Raw genomic sequence first — 20,853 nt, 5'->3', positions numbered from 1 at the left:
TTAATAAGTAAAAAAAATTATCCAAATGTAAAAAGATTCTTTATAAAAAGAATCAGTTCAATAGATCAGTGCCTTTATTTCAGAGGAGAAATCCCACACACAAATTTTGTGAGCAAGGATACAGAACTAGACTTAAAATTAGTCACTTACGTCCTGCCTGTGAGGTCAGACTGTCAGATTACTCTGTAAATTACTATCTGTTGCAAGCTCATTACCTGTAGTACCTAGGAGAGTAATGAATGGAGTAAATGCACCCTATGAATTCCATTTTGGATTTTTTTTTCTGGACAGAGTGTTTTGTCCTGATCGCGAATCCCAGGAAATTATTTCTGCAGTTTAGAACAGTSAAAATGTGTTTTAACACTATATATTAACTGTATTGATCCTGAAATATTATCCTCCAGGCTTTTAGGAGATAGAGCTTCATGTGCAGTGGCAAAGCGGACTGAAAACAAAAGATAGGCTTTGTTATGACTGCCATTACTGATAATCTGAAGGAGGATCTTCYAGGTAAGGCTTGTACCTAGACAAGTCTGGCATTCCACCAGTCAGAATAAGCACTTAATTCTCGCCAGAAATAACTAGTGTATAGGCAGAGGAAAGAATGAGAATTGTATCTTCAAAGCTGTGGTCTATGACAGAAGCAGGCAGGGGGGAGATGATGTGAAACAGTAAATAGGAAACGGAAAACATGAAAACCTGAGAAAAGGTCAACTTCAAACAGTGTTTGTACAGGGAAAAAAAAGAAAAAGAAATAAAATAAATAAAGAGAACAGAATATACAGAGACAGCAGTGGTGAAGCAGTCAGGGTACAGATTCCAGGTGACTTGCCAGCCCAAGGCAACAACTTGAAGTTTTGCTCCCTCTACTGGATCATCGTAACAGAGYCACAAAATACTCACTATTTTGACACGCTTTTAAATGCACAGTCTTCTGTTCAACTAAGAAATAAAGATTTTATGAGCAGTCTCATTAAGGCAGGAATGATTACTAGTACTGTTGCACTATCACATGGACTTTTAAGGACACACTGACTATACAAACGGAGGCATGCAACAGAGGGAAGGAGCTACTTCTTTGCTTTTGTTTTGCAAAGAAATAAATTAAGACACACAAGTTGAAACGTGCGTTTTTCACACCATAATTATATCAGGTGAGTCAAACTGGAACGGAGAGGGAGCAAACTTTGCCAATGTCTCATGCAATGCAGTGACTCCTTATGGTTTTTGCTCTAGAAGGATGGATAACTTGTCATCTTGACCTTCATATAGGCACAAATAGTGGAARCCATGGGCCTCTGAGCTGTATGTTGTCAAGTACAGATTGGTCTAAAATACTCTGGCTAATAAGCAGCCTATTCCTGCTGCAAACAGAATAAAACTCCTAACTCATCTTCAGGCAAGTACAAGGTCATTAATTAGTTATTCAGTGCTCACATTGGATAATAGAAGCCATAGTAGTGTGATGAATTACATCAGGAAACTGTGATTCAGACRTTCAGTGACACCACTCTGCTCTTGCTTGCAATAGTTCTGGGCTGAGGCAACGTCCTTCTGTCTCGCAGAATTCGGGTTCAGTTCCTGGCCCCGAGATAACTCATACGACCCAGGACAGACTGCAGGCTTTTGTTCCTTCTAAATGAAAGCGAAGATGCCTTCCTCCAGCCTGTCCTTCTATAATTTAAGTTACAGGGCTTTGGTGTAGAAGCCACCACCTTCTCTCCTGTGTATACATCCAACACTTGGTACAGAGCTCTCCAATTTTAGCTAAGGCTTATAAGTATAATAGTAAATTAGTAAAATATTTGATTGAAAACTCAGCTAGATGTAAATTCCTGGACTTTGTGAGCTGTCAATTACAACTGAACCGAATTAGAAAATGAGAATTCTAATCATTTCTATTCTATTTTTTCCTCATCTCAGTGAACCCTGGCCTGCTAGTGGTCGCCCTACAAATCAAATGGAGGAAACAGAAGCCAAGCACTGCAACAGTGACAAAGAAGAAGCTTTCAGAAGAGAACTGCCATACTGCGTAGGAGAGATCGACTTCACAGCTTCTGGGAAGAAACGTGGAAAGGTACAACACCGAGGAGCTCCTAGCCCCTTGGCACCATTGCTGTTCAGCTGGGACACTCCAGGGACTGTGGCATTAAATACAGGGACTGTGGCAACAGCCAAGGTCAGCGTGCCACCAGGGAAAGCAGCACTGTGTGCTCAGATAGGGACCACACCTTAATGAATATCAATGTCATTTTAAGTAAGGCATAAACAGAAATCAGTCATTTGATTGACACAGACCTGCTACAAGTACAGCTGGTGATTTTTTTTTTTCCTTAAAATTAAAAAAAAAAAAGAAAAAGAATTTTTAAAAAAGAATTAAAAAAAAAGAAAAAAAAAGTTTCCTTCACTTTGCATCATTTCCCTGCTTTTACCACTTACTGGCAAGTAATTAAGCACTATGGATTTCAACTTGATAAATATTCTGGTAAGCTATTTCAAGACTCTCTTTAAAGCTTTAACAGAGAATTAAGCAGGGGAACCGACTTGATGACAATTTTACAGAAGCCTGCTAAATTCATCCTGATATTTAGTTCTCTACCACACCTTGCTTGAAGAAGCTTTCTCTGTTTATCAAGGAGTACAAATAAGCTTTTAATTTTTATGATTATAAATTTGTCTTTGCATATCCCGTGAATGACATCTCTCCCCCATCCTACTACCACATTGTTATTCAGTATATTCTGTTTTATTTGTTGAAGTTTATTAAGGTGCCGTGTACCATTCATCCTGGCATTATATTTGAAGTGATGCTCAACAAGTGGAAGCTCCCTGCACCCAATTTGGTTGTCTCTCTAGTAGGGGAAGAAGAAAATTTCCAGATGAAACCTTGGCTACGGGACACCTTAAAAAAAGGACTTATAAAGGCAGCTCAAAGCACAGGTTAGTATTATAGGCATTGAAGAGAAATTTATATGATGTCTTTTGATATCAGTGAGACTACCCACATGTTTATTTTAGAAGTTCAAGGCTTTGCTGAATGTAGTCTAAAAGCTGTATTTAAATACCTTGAAAATAAAAATTATTGTATAAAAACAGCAAAAGTAAGTTATTTCTAAATTACTATAGGCAATCATTCCTTAAATGTGTAATCACTTGAAGTTACACCCTCATTATCACCAAACAGTTATTTAATCGAGTACTATAAGTGATGTTAATTGATACACAAATGAGTTCACTTAAAACAAATGTTTTTTAGTCACTTTTTAAAAAAAAATATTTCAGGTGCCTGGATTTTTACCAGTGCTTTACGTGTTGGAATAACAAGGCAGCTAGGCCAAGCTGTTCGAGATCATGCACTGGCTAGTACTTCATCCAAAGTAAGAGTGATTGCAATTGGAATAACTTCCCTGAGAAAAATTCAGCACAGAGAGATTCTGGACAACATAAAGGTATTTTTTTCCTTTTGCTCGATATACCTACAAAACAGAATTGTTCTGTTTTTTGTTTTAAAAAAAGTGTAGCTGACTTTTGAAGTGATAGGCATCAAAATGCTGAATCATCTTAAAACTGGATTTTAATACAATTTTTTTAGGGAGGATAAAAAGCAAGAAGAATTGTTAGACACTGAAGATTTTGGATCTCCCTTTGCAACAATTCTGCAAATATCCAGCAGGTGACAGTATTAGACATTAGATCAGTGGCCAGAGGAAAAATGTGCTTGAGGAACACAGTATTTCTGTGTCATAGGAAACCATGAATACTCATGAATAGCCCTCTCCCCAAGTCCACTTATTGCAGGCTGTCACGCTATTTCACAAATACTGTAAAAAATGTATTTCCTAATGTGGAGCATGAGCCATAAATTTAAGACCAAGTTCTCTGCAGTAGTCACTGAATTGGTATCTGATGTGCAAAAACTGCTTGACACRCTGAGTCAGAGGGCTGATATTCAGAATTTCATCTAATTACTGCAGACTCTAGGAACCTGTCAGGTGAAAGCAGTCAAGGTCCACACAGAGAATAAAGGCAAAATAAAATCTATCCAACAAAACAGTTGAGTTGTTGAAAATACTGAAATACTGAAAATACTGGGGCATGTTGATGCTGAATTGACTTGGAGAGGGAGAAAAGAATTGTGCCAGGACAGTATCATCACTGGTTACGTTGCCTGTCATAAGCAGAATATTACAACAATAAAACAGGTATATAGCCATAACAAACAACAGTTTCCCTGTCCTGTTCTACTTTCACAGACAAGCTGGGAGAGAGATGATCATGACAACTCTTTTGAACTTGCACCTACTTCTTCTCTCAGATAGGCTGGCAAATACCAGCTAATTAGTTGGGAGACTGCCAGGCTGCTTCAAGCGTTTTAGTGTCATTTGGCTTCCTCTTTTACCACTGCATTTGCTGAGAGTGGCTACCTGTGTGTTCTGCCAGGAGGGATGCTAACTGGAAATCCTAACCTGTATGTGCATTTCAAGTGGTCCAAAAGGACCTCGGAGGAAAGAATTTTGTTCAGAGTATTTGGAAGCTTTGCTCAGGGAAATTCAGTTCAAGGGATCAAAATTCATCCGTGTCTTTCCCTTACAGTAACTACAAAATAAATGCGCTGTTCTTTTTATTGCATGAAATTTACACTGTTCCCTTTTAACTAAAGTCGAACTTCTGGCAGGGAGTGTTTTGTGTGGAGCATTCCTGACCCTGTGGCTTCTGGCACTGCTTCCACCCAAAAACGTTCTGCATTTTAGTCAGTAACTGTAAGACAAAGGAACTATAGACAGCAGTGCTGGTCTAAGTCCAGTTCTCTTTATACTTGGCACTAACACAAGCAGCTTATTGTATAAAATGGAGTTAACAATTCACACTAACAAGGAGCAAAACAAACCCTGAGATCAGTGGATCCCTGCATCTCTTCTGAGTTAATGACACACTTTAAGCTTGCTGGAGAGATCCCTTCCAGCCCTTCAGTAAATAAATAGGGAAATCCCTGGGAACCTTTTTTCGTTGGTTGCTGAGGCTCAGCGTCCTGCTCAAAGGCCAGCCCTCTGGCTAGTAGCCTTAGGGCTACAAGGCAGCAAAAGATGCAGAAAACCCTCAGCCAAAACAAAACTTGTCAAGATACTTTTCATGGAACATGCAGCAGTGGGAAAGAAAGGTTTTATATGGATGGGAAGCCTGAAAAACAGCATGCATGGAAGTCCATATTAAGTGCAATCCCTAAAACCAAAGACTAGAATGAGGTTCTCAAAAAAGARTAAATACTTTCAAGACGAAACTCCTCCATAAAATTAAAATGAAGAGATTCTACTTTCTAAAACCTACATGATAGTCTTTTAGAATTCTGCTTTCAAACTGAGYATACCATAACCTTACCAACTAAATAAAGCTGCATTTAAATCAGTGYGGAGATAAGAGTCTAACTTATTTACTGGTCTAAACATGACCAAAATGCTACTGAAGTCGATAGGCTTGCCTCTATTTGTACCAGCAGACACAAATTAAGCCATCCTTCAGATTTTGTTCACAGCCATCAGCTTTTGTGGTCCCTTTTCTTTTGTCCAACAAGCAGTTTGAAAACCTCTGAATCAATTCCCAAGTTCCACAGACATTTGGTGTCTTTGYATTTTGCAGAGCCCTGAAGGGAATCTTCAAGGACTTCAGCGTTCAGGTTTGCTGAATCTGAYGCCTTTTACAAGAAATGCATTCTTATTCTCTCTCCTTTTCAAAGGGTCTCTCTGTCTGAAAAGTTGTATTCTACGTCACCATGTAAAGAACACTAAAAATGGAGATGAACCATGTACAAGAATATGAAATATATTTTGCATAAAACACTAACACTCCTCTCTCTCTCTCTCTCTCTCCAGAATGAAAATCCTGTACATTACCAGTCAGACGATAACGCCCAAGGCCCATTGTATTCACTGGACCACAACCATTCCCATTTTATTTTGGTGGATCACATAACCCCAGATGAGCCCGATGGAACCACTAAATTACGTCTCACCTTGGAAAAGCATATTTCAGAACAGCGTACAGGATATGGAGGTAAGTAGACTCATCATAAGCATGTTAACCTGGATAGTGATATTACAGAAATACCTGTGAATCCTGGTCTTAGCAAATGTAAGTATAAGTCTCAGCTTACTATCCATTTAGGCAAAATCAAGTAAACATGCTGGTCATTCTGTACAAGAGCAACTTGAGAAACCTGTTTGAACCAAAAATCCTGCTGTGTATTGCATCTCCTTAGATACAGCTCAAAGGTGACCTTCAAAGCACGGTTCTGATTGCATTAAAACACAAATAAAAAAAAAAAAAAGAAAAGGAAAATAAATTTGGCTTTACGAGTCCTAACTAGTGACTCTAAGGCAGGCATGTTCTCTCCCGTACACTTTCATACCATCTTGCAGAGAGAGTCTTGAATTCTTCCCACACTGGTAGAAAGTCCTCTGAAGTAATTAAAGCCATAGAATCATTATTTAGTTTTAGACAGAAATCCCATCCTCAATAAACAATATAGATTTAAATGGCCATTAAATGCTATGTGAGCTTTATTTCCATTAAGAAGAACGTTGTGCAGGCCTCCTACTGCTATTTGTGGAAACAATCCAGCTGTAGTGCCCAGGCAATTACTTTTACCTTCCCTTGGCTTCTGTAATATCACAGCTAAAGCAGAGAGAGCTCACTCATACTCTCCTGCAGCAGTGGAGTATTCTATTTTGTGGCCCATACTCTGGTTGCATGGATGTTCCTGGGAGTACAAATGCTTATTAAGGACCCTTTTTACTTATGACTCAGATAGGAAAGACCACACTTGAACCATAAAAGCAGGCTGAGGTTACAGCGCTGACAGTTAGAAAATAGCTTGCAAACCAAACTTGATTAAGAGAAACCAATGGCACCATTTTCCATTACAGCTTTGAAGAGCTTTGTTCAGCCTTACTGAAATAAAAAAATTGATATTTTCCATATTCTTTGYAATTAGGGGCTTCCCACCTTCCCCCATAAAATGAGAATTTCCTATAACACTTCATCTAAACTTTCTATGACTCTAAATAAAGAAAATTTGAATCCATAAATGTGTAATTTAAGGATTCCATTGTCACATTGGTCACTCTTCAACTGGAGTATCACCGTAAAGAAGCGTGGCAGTGCTATGCCATTCACTGAAAACAAGTTAAGCTACTTACCAATCTTCTCCAGACTACAGTGCAATTCGGCCTTATCCCTGTAGTTATCCCACTGCAGATCCCCAAAGTAGTGATTGGTGACTTGTACATTGCTTTTGGACATCTACAAAGGAAAACGTGAAAAAAAAAAAATTGAACTAAATTAAAAKAATATTTTCCAGCTATCAGAGGCATTCATCTCATGTTGCCACTATTTTGATGGAGTTTTTTAGGCCAGGTATAATCACCTTGGGAATGCAGAGTATAGCTTTTGCAATATAAACCATCTAGGAATGAGTGGGTCTCTGTGGGATGATGGCTAAAAGCAGGGATGCTTACATCATTTCTTCCCCTGCTGCCATGACAGAAGTTAGACCTATTTCATAAGCACCTTTTTTTCAAATGTAGAACTACTGAAAAATGTAAGAATAGTTATTAATCACCATCTCATTAATCAGCCTAAAATGTGATTCAGTGCAGCTTAAGCACAATAATAAAGAGTATATGATTCCCGTCGGCTCGTATATAGGTCATATCTCCCTAATTGGCCTGCACAGCCAGGCTCTTGATATTTTTAAAACCTTTTTTTCTCCTGAATTCCGCTATACCCTCCTGCACATGCTAGGTACATTTTTAAATTGGGGGACAGGAGAGGAGGGAGCACAACTGAACATTTCTGCCAAAGTAGAAGCTTCTCACCTCAAACTGCATCTGGATAGAAACCCTGTCAGCTGTCCCTGTGAAAACACAACACTCTTGTCTTACATTTACATGTATTTTATTTACCCCATTTCCCCACTATCTTGATCGGCTTCTCATAAATATTAGCTACAATTAATATTTGACTCATACTGAGTCATAATAATCATACTAATTATGATTAATATTTAATAGTAATAGTTATATGACCTTACATGCAATATTGCTACGAAAGACAGAAGCACATCTGGTCRTATTTGGCAGCTGAGATATTCTGAGTTGAGAAGATGCTCAACTGCCTGCCAAAATATCATGCAGGACGTGTGGCAAAGGCATCGTGATCCTGAGCTTGAAACTGAGACCTTGTCTGCTGGGTTACAGGGTTACATTCTCTTACTTTGCCACTGGCTTCTGGAATTGCCTAAATCCTGCAAGTTCAAATTTTGGTGGGTATGGAAACGGTACATAACAGGACAAGTATTTCAAGGACACAGCAGAAACACAATAGTTTTGTGAAAGTTAACTTTTTAATTACCTATTTCACAGGAACAGGTAGCATTGAGATCCCTGTCCTTTGCTTCCTAGTAAAYGGAGGACCAAGCACACTTGAGGTAAGAAGCTAATAGTAATGCTAGAAAAGAAAAAYAGCTGTTGCAAAATATGAAACAATTGATGTAAAACTGAGAAATAAATACATGCATCATCTGCAAGTGAAGAGTAAAAACTCACACCTATACCACTTAAGAATTAAATTTTAAAGTTTTAAAGAATTAAAGTTGCCAGTTCTTGAGAGAAATACTTCATTTTGAGTAGCCACCACCAGACCACTAATGCTTCCAGTGCCAGCTGGTACCTAGGGAAGGAAGCTGGCTCCAAATCCAGAGGAATAAATATCCTGAGCTATTGCTCAAGATCACATACTAGTAGGTTAATCGTTCAGCACTGTCCAGCAACAGTGAGACAGTCGTCTCTGCCACCAAGCTCCAAGGACAGCCAAAGCCAGGTTTGCTAGATAAGCCATTTGCAAAATATAGTGTCATACTTCCAAGAGCAAATACCATGCAGGATAGAAGATCCTTCAAAATTTCCTTCGACATATGAATTCTAAAAACGTATTCTTTAAACTACAGAGAATTTGCCGCGGTTTGGAGAATTCTGCTCCCTGGCTTATCTTAGCAGGATCTGGAGGTACAGCTGACATCCTAGCCGTTTTCATGAATGAGCCACAGCTTATCATGCCAGAAGTGGTTGAAAAGCAATTCAAAGAGAAATTCCCTGCAGAAAACTTCTTATGGAAGGACATTCTCCAGTGGACAGCAACAGTAAGCTCCTATCCTTGATAATTATGTGCACTGTCTTCATAAGCTCTCACCTACCATTACTAGCTTTAGTAGTCCAGGCARTACAGGTTTCCCAAGAAGCTGCTCAGCAATTTAGGATACCCCAGTGCTTTAACGCTAGTGCCACAGCTCTATCTGACATTAAAACTGAATGTTCAGTAGATCACACAAGCTATTTTGTCTTCGTAACTCAGCTGAACACTTAGGGCTCTGTCCTGCCTCAATTATTTCCTTAAGTAGCAGTCAGCTCCCAGGAACCTCGTGAAGCATTATTCATCCTCCACAGCTGTGGAGCTACTGCAGCTGTGAAAGAAGAGACCAAATTCATGATCTACAGCTGTTAAATAAAGCCTAATTGCAGATATGCATGAATAAATTAKCTTCTAATCACCATTCCTGTTAGACCAGCTATTCTGAGTTGTAAGTTTTCTTCTTTTTTWAAAAAAAACATATTTTTAACACATTCATAGTATCCACACCACTTTTTGAGCCACATTCCTTGAATTCAATCCACTATACATAAATATTTAAGACATCTTGCCCTTCAGCCTTTGATATCGTCTTCCTATCATTATAGGACTTATAGGAAAAGAATATGATTATAAATAGATAACAAGTTAAAAGCCAAATAGAAAACAGTGAAACAGAACTATTCTCATGCTAGTCTCATGACTAAGATACAAATATAAAAATGAGAGATAAAAAARAGATGCTTTAAAACACTGGTCCGGTTCTCAGGATATCTGAATTCTATTCCTGCTACCCTGCTATGTGATTTTGGACATGGACAAGATAATTATTCCTTCCTTGCCTCATTTACATGGGAGAAAATGTTCATCTTCTGGCTAAATCTCATTCTTTCATTTAGAACATAAGTTATGTGGGACCCACTACAGATGTGATCTGCAACAAGGTTTTGGTCATTAATGTGTAGCAGGAGGACAATGACTAAAGCAGTTGTTGTTTCAACTCCCAATAGATACAGAACATCATTTCACAACAACATCTTCTAACTCTGCACAACTTCGAGCAAGAAAATTCAGAAGAACTAGACACAGTCATTTTAAAAGCTTTGGTAAAAGGTAAGAGCAGTAAACACACAACCTACAATACTTATTTGATGACTTTTGTGTCAACCATGTATTTTATTCCAGTGACCAGAGCAAGCTTGGTTGGCCATTGGATCAGATTTCATTTCTGATGCAGAATTCTTATGCTTGCTCATTGACAAAATAATTGAGGCAGTACCCAGAGTTCTTGTAAACTTGTATCAAATTATATAATGTTTGTTTTTTGATCTAATGCTGTCATAGAGTACTATTGTTATAGTTCCTTTATTTCTCCATTTGCTCTTTCTACTAGCAATATTAAAAAATTGCAGGAATAATTGCAAAAGAAAATACTGGAACAGTTATTATAAGACATTTTTAAAAGCTTTTTGAAAAACCACAAATAGATCCCAACTGCTTTGGCACCACAAACAGTCCAGTTCTCCTACAAAAAGCCATCACTGTGTCTCCCGAAAAATGCCTTCCATTTCAGTCAGTGTTGGACCAGACTGATTTCAGCATGGGGAAGGGACACTCTGCATCTAGTGTGCTAATTAAGACAAAAACAGCAAGAGCCATCCCTTTATGCAGAAGAGGATCCATCTACAAAGATGGATATTAAAATTTTAATACAGAATTCTGCTAGTAAACAATCTTAGAAAAAATGTATCTTCAGATTATTACAATTTCTTAGGTTAGGAGAACCAAAAATGGCTATGAAGGATTGCTGGATAAGGGACCCTCAAGTCTGAGATACCCAAATAAGAGATCTCATTTTGCTATTCAGGTCGCATACACATTATGTTTAATTTAATGCAGTGTTAAGTACTAAGTTTATTTGTATTTCTTATTTTTGGCAGCTTGTAAAAGCCACAGTCAGGAGGCCCAGGAATATCTGGATGAACTAAAGCTGGCAGTGGCCTGGAATAGAGTGGACATAGCAAAGAGTGAAATATTCAATGGGGATGTGGAGTGGAAGGTACTGGATTTTACTAGTTTAAAGGACAAACAGTCCATAATCCAATTTCTTTTTCAGGACATCCTTGTATCTGAAAGATCTTGACATCAGTTTTTATGAGTCCCTGCATTCTCCACTGCAGGGGAGTACCCCATGCACTACCATGGGTACCTACAGCGTGTATTAATATTTTTATATTGATGCTTACATTAATGTATACTTAACATTTTTACATTAATGTTTTCTCATAGAGAAATGAGGAGGGACTTACCCCTCTTCCTTATTCCACTCTCTTAACCTGGAAGCAGGTGAAAAGTGCTAAAGGCTACCTCTTCTCCTCAGTGAATCTTGAGTATGACCTCCCCCCCACCTCCACAAAAAAAATATATATATATATTTTTTGTGTCAATACAGTCCTGTGACCTGGAGGAAGTGATGATGGATGCCTTGGTCAATAACAAACCAGAATTTGTGAAATTATTTATCGACAACGGGGCCAACATGTCCGACTTCCTGACGTACAGTCGGCTGCAGCGACTCTACTGCTCCGTTTCTCAGAAGTGCCTCCTCTACAAACTTCTCCTGAAGAAACACGAGGAAAGCAAACTGACCTTGGCAGGACTCGCTGGTCAGCAGCACAAGGAGCTCGAGGAGACGCCCCCGCTCTTCAGTCTCAGTGAGGTCTCTAGAGTTCTCAAGGATTTTCTCCATGATGCTTGCAAAGGTTTCTACCAAGAGCTAAGACATGGAGGCAAGAAGAAATCTGTAAGTTACAACTCACTGTCATAATCTTGTTCTTCTGCAATTCCTAATATCAAGAACTTTGACTTGGTTTAATCTTAGAGGAGAGGGAGTAGGGAACAGAAATGAAAATATGAGAAACAGGCACTTCAGTTTCTCATTCCTTTATTTTTTTTTCAGCTCATCGTTTTTTCAGTTTAAATATTTTGATCTTTTTAATGTCAAAGCTAAAGAAGAACAAAATAATTTCTGAAGTTTACAGCTGGTGATTTATTTTKCACTAGAGCTAAAACATAGCTCCCATTTCAGGACCTCTTGCAGARAGGCCCATCTTTCACACCCTTGCAGCACAATTTCCATAGATTGTTTTCTCATTCCAGCACCTTACACAGGCAGAACAGCTTATTAGCCTGACATGAAGAACAGATTCTATGAWAGAAATGCAGGGAGCCTTAAGAGACAGGTTAAGGTTTACCAAGGAGTAAGTAAGCCATAGAAATAGCAGTCTGCAATTCTGCAATTGGAACTTCAAGCAGATGCACTTGAACAACAGGATTTCAACAGAAGCAGGTSATGGCCTAAGTTCCAGGTCTGGGCTTGCATTGCTTAGGCAAACTAGATCCTGAAAATGGTAACCTTTATGAGGAAAGCTATTCATAGATTTATATTGTATAGGGGAGAATGGATATTCAGAAATGTGCACTGTGGGGTAACTGCCTGTAGATCTTTTTAATCTTCTTACTGAGGGATATAATAGACACCAAGAAATAAGAACAATTGTGTGACGAGGCCTGGGTAAGCACCCTGGACTTGGAGCAGCGTTTCTACTTTTGCAGATACAGACATTTGGGGCAATACCTTTGAAGTCAATGGGCTGACTTCAAATTTAAAAACTTCACTGAAATAAAAATCTGCCCTTGAAATCTTCCTAAAAGCCTGAAAATTCTCTTTGTGSAATTCACATATGGAAGGTACTGGCTCAATTCCATAATCTTTTTTCAGGTTAGGATCTAGTGGTTGCACAAAGTGCTCTAAGATAAATGAGACTTTAGGGCTATCTTTGTTGCCTGCAGGGTTTTCAGTGCATTTTAATAGACCGAATAGCTCACTTAAAATAAAACAACAACAACAACAAAGAGAAAAAGAAAAAAAGAAAAAGTCATATAAATACCTTCGAACAGAACCYCATAGCTTATGTAATTTTAAAAAATATGCTCGTGAAAACTTGTTTTATAATCCTACACACACAGACACACATACCCTACCTGTTTTTAATCAACACAACAGATATAAAGACATTTTAAGTTTACTTAAAGCTCAGAACTTGACCTAAGTTGCCACACTTGCTCTAGAGAGGTTTTTATTTTACATTAAAGGGAACAAGCCGTGTTCTACTTCAAATACTCCCTGCAGGAGGGAGAGATTTCTCAGAGGAAGGACTGAAAAAGAGAGCATTGAACGTTTCAAGAATAGAGCACATCAGGGCCTTGCTGAGACTTATTTGTGTTTAAATAAAATGTCTTTTGTTCCCTTTTTCTGAAACCATGTCCTCTGCTGCAGTTGAGCAGAATCTGATGTAATTGAAGACCAGCTCAGATTAGTTAATCACAGGTTTGTCTTGTATGATATTACACACCCGTGGTGAAAACCCTCGCCTTAATAAAGTCAATGAGAGCTTTGCCATTGGCTTCAATGGAGCCAAAATGTTCTCACACATATTGAGTTATATCAGGGATACAAGGGTCTTTGATTCTGGACAGAATGAACTAAATACCTCCTAGTCCTAAAGGAAAAGAAAGTAAATAAATAAAAGAATATGGAGTAGTCRGCAAGGCCGAGAGATGCTTGGATCTTGTCATTTGCATGGAAATAGAGACCGCAAAGGAGGTTTTAATTTTTCAAAATCGTATTTCAGGATAAAATGAATACAAAGCAGTTACCYGGGCCCTTGGATATGAACCAGAAAAGCCAAAATCCTTGGAGGGATTTATTTTTATGGGCAGTACTTCAAAACCGGCACAAGATGGCAAACTATTTCTGGGCTATGGTAAGCTATGAGCTGTAGCTGCTTCAGGTGAAGTACTGGCATATTTCACACATACATATACATATATGTGTATACATACACACACACACACACAYATATATATATATGAGGGTTTTTTGTTTGTTTGCTCAGCTTTGCCATTAAGATGACATAGATTAGCTTCTAAAATGCTGGCATTTATAGGGCCTTCCATCTCAGAGTGGCTTATGCCAGTAAGAGTCTGACAGAGAGGGAGGGCAGAGCAGCAGCAGTGGAAATCACAGCATGGTTGAGGCTGGAAGGGACCTCCAGAGATCATCCAGTCCAACCCTCCTGCTCCAGCAGGGACACCTGGAGCACCTGGCACTGGGTCACATCCCAGCGTTTCGGGAAGCCCTCAGCACAGCCTGAAGCTGTGCAGCATAAATGAGCAGAGCCTGCAGCTCTGCTCGTCCAYGTCAGCTGCAGAGCTGAGCCTTGGCCCTTCTTGCAGCTGGTGACTCAGCTCTCAGCCTCCCATTTTCTATCGTCTATAATAGCCCAATTGTTTGGGTTTACGAGTGGTCAGGAGAGGAGACACTGCAGTCATGCATCTCCAGCTTAAGWGCAGTCTCTGTAGATAACTACTGAAGTTAAACACACTAGTATTTAGTGTCAAAATCTCCAGGATTGAGCTCCTGAGTGCCATAGCAGGCCCCTGCCTTGCACTTCCCCACCACCACCTCATCCATCCGCAGGGCAGTGCTGCAGCTTCCCCCTCCTCTGCCCTCCACAGAGGCCAGGCTCCATGTGTGAGCTTCCAGACAGCTGGAGCTCACACATGGAGGACACGGAAAGGGAGCTGAGCTGCAGCGTGGCTCTTCAGGCAGGGTGTGTTCTGCTCTACCTCCACCAGCCATTTCTCTACTCTCAGCCCTTAAGTGCTACCCAATAGCAGAGCTTTCTAGYGTGAATTGTCAGCAAAACACCCATCAATACCCTTGTACAGCACAAGAACTACAAATAAGTAGCTAGACTCTCAGATATCAACAAAACYGTCATTTTGATCAGTGTTCTAAATCCCCACGTCTGTATTGGAGCCCACCTGCAGATAGTAACAACAAATCCCCTTTCAACTTTACAGGGTCAGGAGGGTGTAGCTTCAGCCCTGGCAGCCTGCAAGATCCTTAAAGAAATGTCCCGCCTGGAGATGGAGACCGAAGCAGCGCCCGTGATGAAGGAGGCCAGATACGAGCAGCTCGCCGTCGGTAACTAACAGCAGCTTGTTAACAGCAGCCAAAATTTAAGAGGTGGTGACTGTGGTAGGAAAGCAAATGAAAAAAAAAAAAAAACACACCACCCTCTTCAGGTTGGGAAAGGTTCCCTGTCGTGAATTATTTAACACCCTTGCAACACAAGCACTGCCAAACATTCAAATATCATAGAAAAACTTATATATACACATATATATTATATAAAAGCAAACTCCAAATGCTGATTTGGAGCAGTATGTGTTGGCATTTTAAGTTTCTGACACTAAAACAAGGTGCCTTATAATGATGGGCAAAACAGAAAAAAATCAAAATACTTCCAGACTTAGAGCACACTGTTTTTCCCATGCTGTTAAATTCATTCCGAAACAGCCATTAGAGCGACAAATTTTAAGGCTTGTCCTCACTAAGGCTAAAGATAATTCAAGATTACCTCACCCAAAGGAGGGCTCTCTGCACTGCAAAACACTGCAGAGCTCCCAAGCGACGCTCAGCTYGGCTTGGCAGCTCCTCCCTGCAGCATTACACATTCAGACAGCAGCAGCACTAGAGTGACAAGCCCTTCTCTGTAGCTCACTGCGAAGACAAATTCTTGCATATGAATTTTTCTGCTGATTTGATATCCAGTCCAATTTGTACCTCAAAGTAGCAGCACCGTAAACAGACGAAATATTGGAATATACGGACAAAAGACACTGGAATATACCACATGCAGAACATACTTCTCTCCCCTTAGACCCAATATATCAAGCTGGTGATGGCTCATGCAGACTTATGTTATGCTATGTTATTTATACACAGATCACATTCTTTCCGTTTTCTCACGGTGCTGTTAAGTATTTGTGAAGTATAAAAGTCAGGTTCCGATATAGTCTTGTGGCCCACAGTTTAGTCTAATCCAACACACAGAAGTCTGCTCCTTGGCTTTGATAAACATCCAGTCAGATCCTCAGTTTCCATTTCTGGCCTGGTTATCAATGTCAGTATTAATTAAAGAGAGCAAATGATAGATACCATTGTCAACTGCAAAAGAAATATGTGCATCAGTCTATTCTATGGGATCTTGACCCTCCTTCCTCTCATTACAGTGCAACAACAAGGTGCAGACTGGGCTAGGAAAGGTACTGAGAAAATTGAGTGAATCAGCACAATGAAACAAGCTGACACAAGAAAACAGATCTTCTTAGGATAAAAATTTGACTTTTTGGTGCACTTTTCATCCCAATTTCTAAGTTCYTCCACCAGCTTTGCTTGAAATAGAAGGAAAAAACTGTGCTACAACACACTACAGATCTAGCATTATTCAGGTTTCAACTTATATAAGTTAAAACTGGGCCTTTGTGGGCTACGAAGTAAAGCTGAACTRCTCTTTTTGTTTAGTCTGTTCAGGCGAACGAGGGCAGCTTGGCAACTCACACCTCAGAGCTTAAGGGAATCTCCCAAAGCGACTGTAACTTATTGACCTGTTGTGATTGAACTGAGAAAGAAATACCCTGCAGTAAGGGGGCAAACTGTTAGAGTCGCAGAGTTGAAAAAGCAACTTGCAGGTGGGAGATGTCAGAAGGAAGCACCGAGAGATTCACTCCATACCTTTCTGTAAACAGTAAGAATTTAAAAATTACAGCAATTCCAATGATTCTTTCACCTGGGCAAATATGTTTCTAAACTGCTCTTTGCCCCACCCACAGGTACCCACATGCATAAAGCTGAATTAAGCTGTTCTTGTGTCTGGAATGACCCCTCTCTCCTSCTCCTTGCTTTCTCAAGCTCCTTTCAAGCACTCCAAACTCACAGAATCCRCCAGGACAGGCAGCATTTGGCAACGCTCTGGCCTTGGTGCCAGTATATGGTGCCTTACACACACACCCCACCCTCTTGCCTCACGTTTCATCTTCTGTGCTAAGATCCATCCGTCTCCATTTCGTTCCCTTGGCAGAGCTGTTCAGTGAATGCTATCACAACAGTGAGGAGAGGGCGTTTGCTCTCCTGGTGAGGAAGAATCAGTACTGGAGCAAAACCACCTGCCTGCAGCTGGCTACAGAAGCAGATGCCAAGTCCTTCTTTGCACACGATGGTGTCCAGGTAAGCTCCACGGGCACTTCCCTCACCACCTCTGCTCCCAGGGCTGCRACACAGAAAAGAGCAGCTGCAGCTCCTGAATGAGCCCAGAAAACACATTCCCTTCAAGACGTTGTTTCCTCTCCCTGGTACCCACTGAAGAGGGGATTCTGCTGCATCCTTGGCAAGCCAGCACACTTCCCTCTTTCCCCTCCCTTTCCTGCAGCTAGCACTGAGACAAGTGCACTGAGAAAAAGATACAGTCCTCCTTCCATCCTGTGCTTTTTCCCTTTCCTTGCTCCCAGAAATAACAGGAAAGCACTTCAAATTTGCCTTAGGCATAATGAAGCTGCTCCAAAACGTTAGGGAGCTCCTGTACAGTGTTGAAATCCAAAGAAAAGCTCACTGATAAAAAATTAAATCAAGTTACTGTTCAATCTTCCCCCCATATCCTGAGATCTATCCACATTCACACAAGTAAATTAAGAGTGGTGGTGCTTTTACCTCTCAGTGGCTAGCCCATGCTTTATCAGTAGTAAATGAGTATAGTTCTTCAGTAATGCAGATGATGCTTAATTTACTTGAATTGCCATTCCTTCCACTGTCATCTCTTAGCTTTTTGGATACACATAAAAACCTACAGAAGGATGCACTGAGGACCTGKTTGCTCTGAAGGTCTGTCTGCTGTCTACGTTTTCAGAGCACTGCCTGATCTTCACTGTCTTTGGAGCCACAGAAAATAGCTGTATTTGAGCTCTGTGTGAGTTTTTGTCAAAGTAATTCCTGCATTTTTTTTTTTTTTTTGATTTGCAGGCCTTCCTGACAAAAATATGGTGGGGAGACATGTCAACGAGCACGCAGATCTTGAAATTAATCTGTGCATTCTGGTGTCCTCTCCTAATCTACACAAATTTAATAGCATTCAGGTAAAAAACTAAATATTTGAGGACAAAAGATGATTATAGGAAGAAAAATGAGTCCTGAGAAATACCCAACCTCAACATTTCACATATAAACCATGAGCTTGTTAAATCACCTCTGAAGGTCAAGCCTTTGGTGCACAAAGGCTTGCACAACCAAATCATTTTTTTATGTGAGACTTAGCAATTTGTGCATCCTGTGCTAGCACCTATTCTAATGCCTAAAACACAACGACTGGAGAGTTTCAAACATCACTTCTATTGTGCCTAGTCCTGTTGTTCTGTACTACACCCAGAAAAGCCTGTTGTAGTTCTGTCAGCTTCAGCTCCAGCCATAGCACCTTCTGCTTCTAGGTGTCAAGATTCCTGGTTGAAACCTCAGTGCCTTACAAGGAAAGCAACCAATTATCAGCCACTACATTTGGAAATACAGATTAGGCACAAAAAAAMCCCAGAATTGACAGAAAATCCTGTTAGAATTTCAAAATTTAATATCCTATGGCATATCTTTGTTAGTCTCCTGCAGGCATAGCCTTTAGAGTTCATACTCAAAACAAAAACCAACAAAAAAGCCAAACTGATCAGTCATAAGAATCCAAGAACCGCAACTTCAAGAACCTCCAAWTATTGTGAAGTTAATAACATGCTATTATGAAACAAATATGCTTATTTTACCTCTTAAACCAATTATAAAGCAACAAAGCAAGAGGAAAGCATGTTTGCCATCACTGCCTTCAGACTCATTCTGCCAGTATCATTAAACCTAGCTTCTTATTGGCACAGTGGGTCCCAACTTCACCAATCCAGGTAGTTTAATGTGGAATTTCAGCAAAGTTTTCTTGGAAAGACTTAAATTATGATTCATTTACAAAGTAATCTGTTCCAAATTTGCTCTTTTGAGGACATCTCTGCCTCTTTTCCATAGAAAGGCAAGACCTGAACACCACGTTGCCTCCCGTTTCTGGCATTTCTTTTCTTAACTACTACTAAATGGGACCAGGAACAGARCAGTGGGGTATTTGTCTTCTAGGACTGACTGACAGACAAAATTCCCTCCTAAATATTTTGAGGAAAATGAGCACACTACTCCATTTTCACGAAGCACATTTCAGTGATCACTTCTTTTAAGTCTTGTGCTGGCTTCAGATTTCTACTTTAGAAATATACATAAACTTTAGCCCTATAATAAATTCTGCTTATTTGATTACTTCTCGGCAGAGCAAGTCCAAGACAAGTTCATGCAAASAGTCCTGTATTGATGCCAATTCAATACTGAAGAATTGCCATAGATCATCTTTCAACTAATGCAATTATTTTCCTACAGGGAAGACAGACAATCAAAGAATGAACCAGAGCCATTTAGAGAGCTGGACAGTTTAGATACAGAGAGGACTTTGTTTCTTTCCAAGGAAGAAGATAGGTGAGTTTAAGAGAGTCAATTAATACAACTTTTGTGACAAACCTGTTTTACAAAACATTTACCTTTGACTAGAAATATTTCTGCTGTGGTAATGCGATCTCTCTGACTTGTACAGCCTTCCTCCATGCCCCCACCAGCATCTACCTGTTACTGTCTTATGAGAAGCATCATCATGAGTAATTCTGGGCCTGTTCCCATTTAGAAAATTGTAACCAAAACTGTATTTTTTTTTCTCCTTCGCAGAGGAAATGGTAAATTAGAAAAGGAGAACTCTTCTGAAAACATAGCATGGGCAACATTCCTCTTCACTCGCTGGAAAAAATTCTGGAGTGCCCCTGTGACTGTATTTATGGGCAATGTTATAATGTACTTTGCTTTTCTGTTCCTATTTACTTATGTCCTTTTATTGGACTTTAAACCACCTCCACCAGAGGGTCCCTCCAGTAAAGAAATCATACTTTACTTCTGGGTTTTTACCCTCGTCTTGGAAGAAATCCGACAGGTCAGTAACGTACTGTGTCTCTCATCAGTATCACAGTAAACCTTGAGGCAGTATTTTGACTATGTTTATAATCTGCATAATCACATAGACTGGACTCTACTGAATATCAGGAACAGTTTTGCACAGAAAAGTAGCACAGAACTTACATTATCCAGAGCATCCCATTTTTCTCTCTCACAACAGGCTCTTCCTCCCGGTATGGGCTGTAGCTCCACCTCTGTTTTTCCWAGCAGCTGCAGCTGTAGTCAATAGGTAAATGGGCTGCTAAGACTCAGATATAGCCTTTATTTGGCCAGGTGTATCTAATTTTACTCCCCAGACCAGGTCCTCCCACCACAGTTAAGATAATCTGCTGCACCTGGAAATGGAGCAGTCAACCCAACCTCCCTTTGGAAGAATCAGCCTCTCCTTGGGACTGTTAAAAAGAAGAGGAGTTGATGAATTCAGGCTAAAATCCTTCCTAACTCAAACATTAATGGATCTCTTACCTGTGGGGGAAAGGGGTGGGTTTAAGATTTCCCCGTTACTCTTCCCAGTTACTGGTTTGGAAATGTCCTTAGTTCGGCTACTGAAATCACACGTGAGTGGCCAATGTACATTGGCAGCCCTAGGTTCATAAGTCCTCTTTAGGGKAAAAAACAGTTGGAAAAAAAAATAGGGACAGTGTAGGGGATTCCACCACTATCCCCTTTCTTCCCTCCAGATTACTTGACATTTT

General features: G+C 39.9%; 1 protein-coding gene and 1 long non-coding RNA gene across 2 annotated transcripts in view; one reads left to right on the top strand and one right to left on the bottom strand.

The window, feature by feature from the left end:
* Nucleotides 1-1,960: 1,960 nt before the first annotated feature.
* The window catches only part of TRPM5 (transient receptor potential cation channel subfamily M member 5), a 28,660-nt gene continuing 9,767 nt past the window's right edge, over nucleotides 1,961-20,853 (top strand). The window contains exons 1-15 of the mRNA XM_026036774.1: nucleotides 1,961-2,077; nucleotides 2,760-2,940; nucleotides 3,283-3,449; nucleotides 5,868-6,048; nucleotides 8,418-8,482; nucleotides 9,002-9,193; nucleotides 10,191-10,293; nucleotides 11,121-11,239; nucleotides 11,633-11,983; nucleotides 13,875-14,006; nucleotides 15,109-15,232; nucleotides 17,172-17,317; nucleotides 18,107-18,219; nucleotides 19,538-19,633; nucleotides 19,877-20,135. Coding sequence (XP_025892559.1) covers nucleotides 1,961-2,077; nucleotides 2,760-2,940; nucleotides 3,283-3,449; nucleotides 5,868-6,048; nucleotides 8,418-8,482; nucleotides 9,002-9,193; nucleotides 10,191-10,293; nucleotides 11,121-11,239; nucleotides 11,633-11,983; nucleotides 13,875-14,006; nucleotides 15,109-15,232; nucleotides 17,172-17,317; nucleotides 18,107-18,219; nucleotides 19,538-19,633; nucleotides 19,877-20,135 — 2,346 coding nt within the window. The remainder of the gene's footprint in view (nucleotides 2,078-2,759; nucleotides 2,941-3,282; nucleotides 3,450-5,867; nucleotides 6,049-8,417; nucleotides 8,483-9,001; nucleotides 9,194-10,190; nucleotides 10,294-11,120; nucleotides 11,240-11,632; nucleotides 11,984-13,874; nucleotides 14,007-15,108; nucleotides 15,233-17,171; nucleotides 17,318-18,106; nucleotides 18,220-19,537; nucleotides 19,634-19,876; nucleotides 20,136-20,853) is intronic.
* Nucleotides 6,360-20,308, bottom strand: LOC112945231. The gene is made up of 5 exons (XR_003248974.1): nucleotides 20,282-20,308; nucleotides 11,830-11,956; nucleotides 8,407-8,502; nucleotides 7,194-7,296; nucleotides 6,360-6,452 (listed from the first exon to the last, which is right to left on the bottom strand). It is a non-coding gene; the product is annotated as an uncharacterized LOC112945231 (long non-coding RNA).

This window comes from Nothoprocta perdicaria, unplaced genomic scaffold, assembly GCF_003342845.1.
Source record: "Nothoprocta perdicaria isolate Ctin4 unplaced genomic scaffold, notPer1 scaffold_186, whole genome shotgun sequence".
Taxonomy (NCBI): Eukaryota; Metazoa; Chordata; class Aves; order Tinamiformes; family Tinamidae; genus Nothoprocta; species Nothoprocta perdicaria.
Note: the sequence above shows the minus strand (reverse complement) of the source record. Positions and strands in the feature narration are given on the sequence as shown.